This window comes from Lissotriton vulgaris, chromosome 9 (genome assembly GCF_964263255.1).
Source record: "Lissotriton vulgaris chromosome 9, aLisVul1.2, whole genome shotgun sequence".
Taxonomy (NCBI): Eukaryota; Metazoa; Chordata; class Amphibia; order Caudata; family Salamandridae; genus Lissotriton; species Lissotriton vulgaris.
This window is the reverse complement of record NC_141697.1, coordinates 262,897,893-262,910,667: the sequence shown is the minus strand read 5'-3', so window position 1 is coordinate 262,910,667 and position 12,775 is coordinate 262,897,893. Positions and strand designations below refer to the sequence as shown.

At 46.4% G+C, this 12,775-nt stretch overlaps 1 protein-coding gene across 1 annotated transcript in view; it reads right to left on the bottom strand.

Annotated features, from left to right (window-relative positions):
- BATF (basic leucine zipper ATF-like transcription factor) overlaps positions 1–7,477 on the bottom strand; it is a 48,783-nt gene extending 41,306 nt beyond the window's left edge. The window contains exon 1 of the mRNA XM_086936616.1: positions 6,701–7,477. Within this exon, the coding sequence (XP_086792742.1) occupies positions 6,701–6,769 (69 nt within the window). The 5' untranslated portion in view covers positions 6,770–7,477. The remainder of the gene's footprint in view (positions 1–6,700) is intronic.
- Positions 7,478–12,775: the final 5,298 nt, after the last annotated feature.

Sequence of the window (12,775 nt, the reverse complement as noted above, 5' to 3'; positions counted from 1 at the left end):
GGCAGTATACCCAACACCACAGCACTCTCACAGTCAGTATACCCAACACCACAGCACTCTCACAGGCAGTATACCCAACAACACAGCACTCTCACAGGCAGTATACCCAACAACACAACACTCTCACAGGCAGTATACCCAACACCACAGCACTCTTACAGGCAGTATACCCAACACCACAGCACTCTCACAGGCAGTATACCCAACAGCACAACACTCTCACAGGGAGTATACCCAACACCACAGCACTCTAAGAGGCAGTATACCCAATACCACAGCACTCTCACAGGCAGTATACCCAACAACACAGAACACTCACAGGCAGTATACCCAACACCACAGACCTCTAACAGGCAGTATACCCAACACCACAGCACTCTCACAGGCAGTATACCCAACACCACAGCACTCTCACAGGCAGCATACCCAACACCACAGCACTCTCACAGGCAGTATACCCAACACCACAGCACTCTCACAGGCAGTATACCCAACACCACAGCACTCTCACAGGCAGCATACCCAACACCACAGCACTCTCACAGGCAGTATACCCAACAACACAACACTCTCACAGGCAGTATACCCAACACCACAGCACTCTTACAGGCAGTATACCCAACAGCACAACACTCTCACAGGGAGTATACCCAACACCACAGCACTCTAAGAGGCAGTATACCCAATACCACAGCACTCTCACAGGCAGTATACCCAACACCACAGAACTCTCACAGGCAGTATACCCAACACCACAGACCTCTAACAGGCAGTATACCCAACACCACAACACTCTCACAGGCAGTATACCCAACACCACAGCACTCTCACAGGCAGCATACACGACTGAGATACGAGAACGGATTCACCGAGGACAGACCATGGGCAACAGTTCATAAAATATAAGACTTAGGGATCTATCATAATCCTATGAAATTTGTTGCCATTATGATGAGGCTCGGCTAACAAGCCTGAATGGACTTCACTTATTGACATTTCGACAAATGCTTTGCCGAATATGATTTGAAGCCTGAACAGTCATTACTGACCTACGAATGTGTTCCATCATTTGCGCACAATTGGAGTATCATATATCGCTAAGGGACACAGTATCTAAGGGAATAATTTCCACTACTTCCAGGTCGTTAAGAGACAATACTAAGCCTTGAGAAAGCCCTGTGGGCGAAACGAGCGTCGGCTGTTACTTGGATTCTTGTGAACTTGTGGAAATTAAAAAACAGACCTCAAGACAGAAGCTCTGACTGGACTATTTGATTGATTCTATTGAGATTTTTATGGATTTATTGGATACAGGGCGTTGAAAAATTATTGATCTGTTTGAAACAATACCTATACGTCCACCTGTGTGGGAATAATTATATTGGTGTGCTTGGGTATTTTGTATTCTCATATGTGACCTGGATTCGGCTGAATCCAAGGACTAATTGACACTATGGTGGGTAGGTGTCACATACCTTCTAAGCACCCTGGCCTTGGTTGCCGCGGATACTATTAGACTCTCTCTGCATAACTGGCATCACTTTGCAGAAGTGCGGTTCAATTTAAGAAAACCCATAATCTTTTGTACGCAAAGCATACACAACAACACAGCACTCTCACAGACTGCATACCTAACACCACAGCACTCTCACAAGCAGTATACCCAACACCACAGCACTCTCACGGGCAGTATACACAACAACACAGCACTCTCACAGGCAGTATACCCTACACCACAGAACTCTAACTAGCAGTATACCCAACACCACAGCACTCTCACAGGCTGCATACCTAATACCACAGCAATCTCACAGGCATGATACCCGACACCACAGCACTCTCACAGGCAGTATACCCAATACCACAGCAGCACTCTCACAGGCAGTATACCCAACAACACAGCAGTCTCACAGGCAGTATACCTAACACAACAGCACTCTCACAGGCAGTAACCTAACACCACAGCACTCTCACAGTCAGTATACACAACAACACATCACTCTCACTGGCAGTATACCCAACACCACAGCACTCTTACAGGCAGTATACCCAACACAACAGCACTCTCACAGGCAGTATACCCAACACCACAGCACTCTCACAGGTAGTAACCTAACACTACAGCACTCTCACAGTCAATATACACAACAACACAGCACTTTCACTGACAGTATACCTAACACCACAGCATTCTCACAGGCAGTATACCCCACACCACAGCACTCTCACAGGCAGTATACCCAACACCACAGCACTCTCACTGGCAGTATACCCAACACCACAGCACTCTCCCAGGCAGTATACCCAACACCACAGCACTCTCCCAGGCAGTATACCCAATACCACGGCACTCTCAAATGCAGTAAACCCAACACAACAACACTCTCACTGTCAGTATACCGAACACCACAGCACTGTCACTTTCACAGTATAGCCAACACCCCACACTCTCACTCTCACAGTCAGTATACCCAATGTCACAGCACTCTCACTCTCACAGTCAGTATACCTAACACTCCAGCACTCTCAGGCTCACAGTCAGTATACCTAACACTGCACCACTCTCACAGTCAGTATACCCAACGCCACAGTACTCTCTCAGTTGCAGTCATTATATCTAACACCAGAGCACTCTCACAGTCAGTATACCCAACACTGCATCACTCTCACAGTCAGTATACCCAACACCCCAGCACTCTCACAGTCAGTATACCAAATACCGCAGCACTGTCACTTTCACAGTATAGCCAACACCCCAGTACTCTCACTCTCACAGTCAGTATGCCCAACACTGTAGCACTCTCACTCTCACAGTCAGTATACCCAATACCACAGCACTCTCACTCTCACAGTTAGTATACCTAACACCCCAGCACTCTCAGGCTCACAGTCAGTATACCTAACACCACAGCACTCTCACTCTCACAGTCAACATACCTAACACTGCACCACTCTCACAGTCAATATAACAACCCCGCAGAACTCTCTCAGTCTTGCAGTCATTATATCTAACACCACAGCACACTCACGCTCACAGTCATCATAACTAATACCCCAGCACTCTCACAGTCAGTATACCCATCACCTCAGCACACTCGTAGTCTTGCAGTCATTATATCTAACACAGGGGCACTCTCACTCTCACAGTCAGTATACCCAACACCACAGCACTCTCACAGTCAGTATACCCAACACCACAGTACTCTCCCAGTCAGTATATCTAACACCAGATAACTTACACTCTTACAGTCAGTGTAGCACCAGGGCACTCTTACAGTCAGCGCAGCACCAGGGCACTCTCACTCTTACAGTAAGTGTAGCACCAGAGCACGCTCACGCATAGTAAGTATATCTTACAGTGGAGCACTATCAATGTGGCACAGTCAGTATACCTAACACCACAGCATTCTAAATCTTACAGGGAGTATACCTAACACCACAGCACTCTAATTCTTAAAGGGAGTATACCTAACACCACAGCACTCTAATTCTTACAGGGAGTATATCGAAGACTGCAGCACTCTCACTCTCACAGTCAGTATATCTACCACTTCAGCACTCTCACTCTCACAGTCAGTATACCCAACACCACAGCACTCTCACAGTCAGTATACCCAACACCACAGTACTCTCCCAGTCAGTATATCTAACACCAGATAACTTACACTCTTACAGTCAGTGTAGCACCAGGGCACTCTCACTCTTACAGTCAGTGTAGCACCAGGGCACTCTCACTCTTACAGTCAGCGCAGCACCAGGGCACTCTCACTCTTACAGTCAGCGCAGCACCAGGGCACTCTCACTCTTACAGTAAGTGTAGCACCAGAGCACTCTCACGCATAGTAAGTATATCTTACAGTGGAGCACTATCACTGTGGCACAGTCAGTATACCTAACACCACAGCACTCAAATTCTTACAGGGAGTATACCTAACACCACAGCACTCTAATTCTTACAGGGAGTATACCTAACACCACAGCACTCTAATTCTTACAGGGAGTATACCTAACACCACAGCACTCTAATTCTTACAGGGAGTATATCGAAGACTGCAGCACTCTCACTCTCACAGTCAGTATATCTACCACTTCAGCACTCTCACTCTGACAGTAAGTATACCTAACACCACAGCAGTCAGTGTATCTTACAATGGGGCACTATGTCTGCGACTCAGTCATGAGATCTTGCACGCTCTCTCTTGCTGTTAGGGTATCTTACACTGGGCTCCTCTTGTTACCCAGTCTGTATATCTTACACTGGGCTCCTCTTGTTACCCAGTCTGTATATCTTACACTGGGCTCCTCTTGTTACCCAGTCTGTATATCTTACACTGGGCTCCTCTTGTTACCCAGTCTGTATATCTTACACTGGGCTCCTCTTGTTACCCAGTCTGTATATCTTACACTGGGCTCCTCTTGTTACCCAGTCTGTATATCTTACACTGGGCTCCTCTTGTTACCCAGTCTGTATATCTTACACGGTGTCATGCTCACTTTCACACAGTTCCTATATATCTTACACTGTTACAATCTCACAAAGTCAGTATGTGTTACCCTAGGGCACTCTCACTGCTGTAATTTGTGTAACGTCTGGGCATGCGCGCTGTTTACACGGTTATTATATACAATACCGTGTCACAATCACTATTACAGCTAGTGTACCTTACATGGAGGCTCACCTTCACGGCTCCAGTCATTACACTTTAAACAGTGGCGCTCGCACCGCAGGCCCTCATTATGAGTTTTGCGTATTTGGTTTCGGGAATAGTGGAGGGCTCGAATTCCTGCACCAAAATTCACAGAATACTGTTTTTTCGATGGAATGGGGAATAACCACATGGATCCAGAAATACCAGATCCTTTGTTATGACAGGTTCTGTGGGTCTGGACCGAACATTATAGGGTCTGGGGTTTTAGAACCTGAACATTCTGGGCCCTGAGAGACTGGAAATTGCGGATGGCGAAATGTCACCTGGAATTATATATTGAAATATATAGAAATGTCATGTACAAACTCACACACATATATTATCACACTGGTTGAAATTCCACGACTTGCAAGGAGGGCTTTAGTTGATCTAAAACAGTAGCACACTCACTATTACAGATGATATATCTAGCATTGGCCCACACTCACTCAGTATATTTCATAATGGGGCGCTCGAACTGTTACAGATGGTATATCTAGCATTGGCCCACACTCACTCAGTATATTTCATAATGGGGCACTCGAACTGTTACAGATGGTATATCTAGCATTGGCCCACACTCACTCAGTATATTTTATAATGGGGCGCTCGAACTGTTACAGATGGTATATCTAGCATTGGCCCACACTCACTCAGTATATTTTATAATGGGGCGCTCGAACTGTTACAGATGGTATATCTAGCATTGGCCCACACTCACTCAGTATATTTTATAATGGGGCGCTCTAACTGTTACAGATGGTATATCTAGCATTAGCCCACACTCACTCAGTATATTTTATACCGGGGCGTAGTGTTTGTCGCTGGATGGAGTGAAGTAGTGTTTGTCGCTACCTGTTTGTTGCAGGATGGAGTAAAGTAGTGTTGTTATGGCCTGTTGGTCCTGGGATAGAGTGAAGTAGTGTTTGCTCTTGCCTGTTTGTCAAGGGATGGAGTGAAGTAGTGTTTGTTCTAGCCTGTTTGTCGCGAGATGGAGTGAAGTAGTGTTTGCTCTTGCCTGTTTGTTGCTGGATGGAGTATAGTATTGTTTGCTCTTGCCTGTTTGTCGCTGGATGGAGTGAAGTAGTGTTTGCTCTTGCCAGTTTGTCGCTGGATGGAGTGAAGTAGTTTTTGCTCTTGCCTGTTTGTCACTGAATGGAGTATAGTAGTGTTTGCTCTTGCCAGTTTGTCGCTGGATGGAGTGAAGTAGTGTTTGCTCTTGCCGGTTTGTCGCTGGATGGAGTGAAGTAGTGTTTGCTGTTGCCAGTTTGTCGCTGGATGGAGTGAAGTAGTGTTTGCTCTTGCCTGTTTGTCGCTGGATGGAGTATAGTATTGTTTGCTCTTGCCTGTTTGTCGCTGGATGGAGTGAAGTAGTGTTTGCTGTTGCCAGTTTGTCGCTGGATGGAGTATAGTATTGTTTGCTCTTGCCTGTTTGTCGCTGGATGGAGTGAAGTAGTGTTTGCTCTTGACAGTTTGTCGCTGGATGGAGTATAGTATTGTTTGCTCTTGCCTGTTTGTCGCTGGATGGAGTGAAGTAGTGTTTGCTGTTGCCAGTTTGTCGCTGGATGGAGTATAGTATTGTTTGCTCTTGCCTGTTTGTCGCTGGATGGAGTGAAGTAGTGTTTGCTGTTGCCAGTTTGTCGCTGGATGGAGTGAAGTAGTGTTTGCTCTTGCCTGTTTGTCGCTGGATGGAGTAAAGTATTGTTTGCTCTTGCCTGTTTGTCGCTGGATGGAGTGAAGTAGTGTTTCCTCTTGCCGGTTTGTCGCTGGATGGAGTGAAGTAGAGTTTGCTCTTGCCAGTTTGTCGCTGGATGGAGTGAAGTAGTGTTTGCTCTTGCCTGTTTGTCGCTGGACGGGGAGAGTCGGGTTGTTTCTCGATGGAGTTGACCTGCTTGAATTTGACAGAATGAGGGAGGAGACGCGCGGTACCTGTTAGGAGATTCAGGGAGTTGACCTGCTTGTATCTGACAGGGTGAGGCAAGTGTCTGTTTCTGGGAGGAGGCGCGCGGTACCTGTCTGTGGCTGGGTCCGGGGGAGCTGCTGCTGTAGCTCTGGTCGTTGCTGTCCGAGTCCTGTGGCATGCCTCTCGGCCTCTCCCTTTCACGTGCCGGGCTGTCTGACTGCAGCGGTGTCTCTTTCTCTGTCCGCCGCGTTCCGTCCGCGTCTCTTTCAGCAGGCAGCGGTCTCTTCGCCAGGACAGACTCCCCTCTGCCTCCGCACCTGTCCCTATTCACCCCCTCCTTTCTCCGCACACCACCGGCTCTCCCTGGCTCTCCCTGGACTCTCCGTGATGCTTCTCACCTCTGCTCTTCTCACTCTACCCTTCTCTGCCCTCTGACTCTCCCGTGCCTCCTTCTACACCTGTCTGGCTCTGCCCTTTTTTGACCCCTTAATCTCCTGCTGTGTCTTTGGACGCACTGTCCCTCTGGCTTTTTCTTACCCTCCGGCTCTGTCCTTCTCTGCTCCCTTACTGTCCCCGCTCTGCCAGTGGTCGTTTAATTTACCCCCTGCCCCATTCTACCTCTCTCTGACTCTGTCCTTCTGCCCCCTTCTCTGACTGCCCCTCTTTCTCTGTCCTTCTCTGCCCTCTCACTCTCCCCGCTCTGCCTGTGGTTCTCTCTCTGCCCCTCTGTCTCTGCCCTCTCACTCTCCCCGCTCTGTCTCTGGTCTGACTGCCCCTCTCCCTCCTCCTGCCTCTCTCTGCCTCTGTCCCGCAGCTCTCTCTGCCTCTCCGGCTCTCCCTATCTGCTGTCGATATCTCGCTCTGTTTCGGTGACATCTTTCGCTATGCTTGGGGGCCGATGTGGTTTCTGGTAAAGCGGCGCCGAGAACCATGAAACTGGAAGTCACGTGGGTTGGAAACTTTCCGCACTGAAAGAAAAAAATGCTTAAAAATTTGGACGCACACGAGACGGAGCGCTGCGAAATATCCCCCGAAAAACCCCAAACACTTGTAGAAAAGCAACCAAAAATACCAGCCTGGCACGAAAAACACACAGGCAACTGGTAAAGCACCGAGCAAACAAATTTGGCAAACAAAACTACGTCACTTGTAGGATTAAAGGGAGTCGAGTTTAAAATTAAAATGTACTAATCAGCATCACTTACGACTTATACAGCAGTTAGCTTCATCGATATATATTTATACGGGTATAAATTAAACATTCAGCACGGTAGTGCAGGAAAAAAAGATGCCAGTTTGGGTCACACCATCTCAGTACCAGGTGTTATTACACAAAGCACCAAACACCCTGGGGATTATAAACAATTAAAAAACAACATCAATGGGACCTTCTAATAGTAAATGAATATTCATCCCCTTATCTGTTTTCAGTTTCATGGATTCACAGCTGACACGTGTTTCGCCCAGTACTTCTAGACTTTCTCAAGGCTCCTAATGGGCTAATTATGGCTTTCACTATTATTCAGTTAACATTTAAAAACATATCTGTATTGAGTCCCCTACTACAAGATAATCGCTTGGCATTGCATGGTTCTGAACAACACGTGGCAAATAGCCCGTGTAATCATATGTCAGGCACTACCTTGGTCAGTCTGCCCTGAATTGAAACTTTTCTTATTATACCAGATTATAAATTGCTTATACGAGGAAACATTCATTGAACATTCATTGTGTGTATGTGTATATATATATATATTCACTGAAAAAACCATAGGTTTCACACCAGTTATAGTTAGGAATTAGCATTTAAAAAACCTATTAAATTCACTGAAAAACTTGACTTGACTATAACTTGCGCGCCTGCAATGCACTGCTGATGACATCACATATTACATCACTCATGACATGATCAGTGACATCACTCATGACATCACTGATGACACCATCCTTGTGACAGACTGACAGACCTCCTTTCAGTGTAATGTAACCCTTGAAACACATATTCAAAAATAGAAACTAACAATTTCAAAAAAATGGAGATACCCATACCAGATGCAACAACCAATTCAGTAATTCCACCATGTAAATGTAAATGTAGGTGTATTTATATAGCGCAACCTGTCACCCAAAGGGCATCCTGGCGCTTGCCTAGGGAACCCGTCCTGGTATTCCCCTGTGAGAGGCCCCGGAGGGGTGTCCACAGGGTGAAAGCCAGGCATCCCGCCGCGAGGGGCCGTCATGGAGATTAAGCAAGCTATTGCCCAGAGTTGCAGAGTGAGACCCCGTGAGTCGAGTAGGCACCGGAGCGAGAATTGTCGAGGCCGTGGAATTTTGAGCCCGAGACCCGCTAAGGCGGGGAATCAAACCCTGGTCCATGGTCGATCCCAGCTTCCGGGTCTGCCGCCTCTAACCACTGAGCCACACTTCTCCATCTATATACACATCCACTCATTCAGCAACAGTTCTATATAGTCACTCATACATATACTCACTCATCATATGTAGTGATACACATATTAAGCGTGGGCGGAAAATCCGTTCCGCTCGCGGATTTTGCGGATTTTCGGGAAATCCGCAATCCGCGAGATTTGCGGATTTCCCGCAAAATCCGCAAATTCGCACGCAGCGGATTTTTTTGGCGGCGCGCGGCGTTGGTGATACAATTTTTGCGGCGCGCGGCGTTTATCATCGTTTGCCGAGTTGTTTTTTTCGATAGTTTGCGAGTGCTGCGCCATTTTGGATCTTGCTGTGTGATCCCGCGGGAATTGGCGAGCGCGATTACGTCATCGCGGCTTGCCAGCGAGAGTTTGTCAACGCGAGTACGGCGAGATCACGTCTCGCGGTACTTCGCAAATTGCGAGATTTGAGATGCGGCGCGCGAAAATATAAATTTGCAATTCTGCACAAGAAATCCACCAGCAAGCAGCATAAACCTTCTAGAAATGATGATTTTTATGTGAATAACTCCTTAGTTTGACATTTGCCTGCACTTTTTTAGCGAGGAGTCCATTTTGGGGAGGGGGGCAGGGGGGTGGGAGGAAGGAAGTGCCCCATAGTCTTCAACTTCCTGTTCCTGTTCAGCAGGCTCCTCCCAGTGCTTTGTCCATCTCCTGGTCACTTTTCATTCGGATGTGGACCTGGAAGGATTACCTTTTGTGGATGCTGCTGGATCTTTGGATTTGAGGCCTTTTTGACTTTCTTTGGATCACTGTTGGATTAGAAATTTTACAAGTAAGTTTGTTTGGGGCATTACAGTTGCTGCAACTAAAATTTTGGGATTTTCGATTTTTTTGCTGTTTTGGGGCCTTTTCCCAGGGGTACTCAGTGGTGGGTGGACTGATTCTTTCTGTGGGTTGTCTTGAATTTAAACATCATGGAGGCCATAGATGAATTGGGATTGTGCTGATTTTTCTGTGTTTTTCGATTTTTTTTTTTTGTAAAATTTTGTGTTTTTCGATTTTTGACCTGTTGTTGGGGCCTTGACCAGGGGTAGTGAGTGGTGCATGGGGCCTAGTCTTTCTGTGGGCTGTCTTGAATTTAAACATCATGGATGGAATGGGATTGTGCTGATTTTGCAGTGTTTTTCGATTTTTGGGGGTGTTCATGGGGAGGGACATGCCATGTGGCTGGTGGCCATTTTGAGTGCAGCTACAGGCACTGGCCATGTGCTGGCAGGCAAGTGGCCATTTTAAATGCAGGCTTTGTTGTTAGGCCTCCAACCATTTTGCCTACTTTTCAACCTTTATTTATGCCAGGGGTAGTGAGTCTTGCATGGGCCTAGTATTTCTGTGGGTTGTCTTGAATTTAAACATCATGGAGGCCATAGATGAATTGGGATTGTGCTGATTTTTCTGTGTTTTTCGATTTTTTTTTTTTGTAAAATTTTGTGTTTTTCGATTTTTGACCTGTTGTTGGGGCCTTGACCAGGGGTAGTGAGTGGTGCATGGGGCCTAGTCTTTCTGTGGGCTGTCTTGAATTTAAACATCATGGATGGAATGGGATTGTGCTGATTTTGCAGTGTTTTTCGATTTTTGGGGGTGTTCATGGGGAGGGACATGCCATGTGGCTGGTGGCCATTTTGAGTGCAGCTACAGGCACTTGCCATGTGCTGGCAGGCAAGTGGCCATTTTGAATGCAGGCTTTGTTGTTAGGCCTCCAACCATTTTGCCTACTTTTCAACCTTTATTTATGCCAGGGGTAGTGAGTCTTGCATGGGCCTAGTATTTCTGTGGGTTGTCTTGAATTTAAACATCATGGAGGCCATAGATGAATTGGGATTGTGCTGATTTTTCTGTGTTTTTCGATTTTTTTTTTTTGTACAATTTTGTGTTTTTCGATTTTTGACCTGTTGTTGGGGCCTTGACCAGGGGTAGTGAGTGGTGCATGGGGCCTAGTCTTTCTGTGGGCTGTCTTGAATTTAAACATCATGGATGGAATGGGATTGTGCTGATTTTGCAGTGTTTTTCGATTTTTGGGGGTGTTCATGGGGAGGGACATGCCATGTGGCTGGTGGCCATTTTGAGTGCAGCTACAGGCACTGGCCATGTGCTGGCAGGCAAGTGGCCATTTTGAATGCAGGCTTTGTTGTTAGGCCTCCAACCATTTTGCCTACTTTTCAACCTTTATTTATGCCAGGGGTAGTGAGTCTTGCATGGGCCTAGTATTTCTGTGGGTTGTCTTGAATTTAAACATCATGGAGGCCATAGATGAATTGGGATTGTGCTGATTTTTCTGTGTTTTTCGATTTTTTTTTGTGTAAAATTTTGTGTTTTTCGATTTTTGACCTGTTGTTGGGGCCTTGACCAGGGGTAGTGAGTGGTGCATGGGGCCTAGTCTTTCTGTGGGCTGTCTTGAATTTAAACATCATGGATGGAATGGGATTGTGCTGATTTTGCAGTGTTTTTCGATTTTTGGGGGTGTTCATGGGGAGGGACATGCCATGTGGCTGGTGGCCATTTTGAGTGCAGCTACAGGCACTGGCCATGTGCTGGCAGGCAAGTGGCCATTTTGAATGCAGGCTTTGTTGTTAGGCCTCCAACCATTTTGCCTACTTTTCAACCTTTATTTATGCCAGGGGTAGTGAGTCTTGCATGGGCCTAGTATTTCTGTGGGTTGTCTTGAATTTAAACATCATGGAGGCCATAGATGAATTGGGATTGTGCTGATTTTTCTGTGTTTTTCGATTTTTTTTTGTGTAAAATTTTGTGTTTTTCGATTTTTGACCTGTTGTTGGGGCCTTGACCAGGGGTAGTGAGTGGTGCATGGGGCCTAGTCTTTCTGTGGGCTGTCTTGAATTTAAACATCATGGATGGAATGGGATTGTGCTGATTTTGCAGTGTTTTTCGATTTTTGGGGGTGTTCATGGGGAGGGACATGCCATGTGGCTGGTGGCCATTTTGAGTGCAGCTACAGGCACTGGCCATGTGCTGGCAGGCAAGTGGCCATTTTGAATGCAGGCTTTGTTGTTAGGCCTCCAACCATTTTGCCTACTTTTCAACCTTTATTTATGCCAGGGGTAGTGAGTCTTGCATGGGCCTAGTATTTCTGTGGGTTGTCTTGAATTTAAACATCATGGAGGCCATAGATGAATTGGGATTGTGCTGATTTTTCTGTGTTTTTCGAATTTTTTTTTTTGTACAATTTTGTGTTTTTCGATTTTTGACCTGTTGTTGGGGCCTTTTCACCAGGGGTATTTGAGTCTAGCATGGGCCTAGTCTTTCTGTGGGCTGTCTTGAATTTAAACATCATGGAGGCCATGGATGGAATAGGATTGTGCTGATTTAGCAGTGTTTTTCGATTTTTGGGGGTGTTCATGGGGAGGGACATGCCATGTGGCTGGTGGCCATTTTGAGTGCAGCTACAGGCACTGGCCATGTGCTTGGCAGGCAAGTGGCCATTTTGAATGCAGGCTTTGTTGTTAGGCCTCCAACCATTTTGCCTACTTTTCAACCTTTATTTATGCCCAGGGGTAGTGAGTCTTGCATGGGCCTAGTCTTTCTGTGGGTTGTCTTGAATTTAAACATTATGGAGGGCATGGATGGATTGGGATTGTGCTGATTTTGCAGTGTTTTTCGATTTTTTTGTGCTCTATAACTGAACTGATGTTCCTCTGTCTTCCATTTTTTTTAGGTGCACAAGACTCAAGAGAACCACCAGTGCCAGGAAGAAGTCCTGCAGCGGTGTG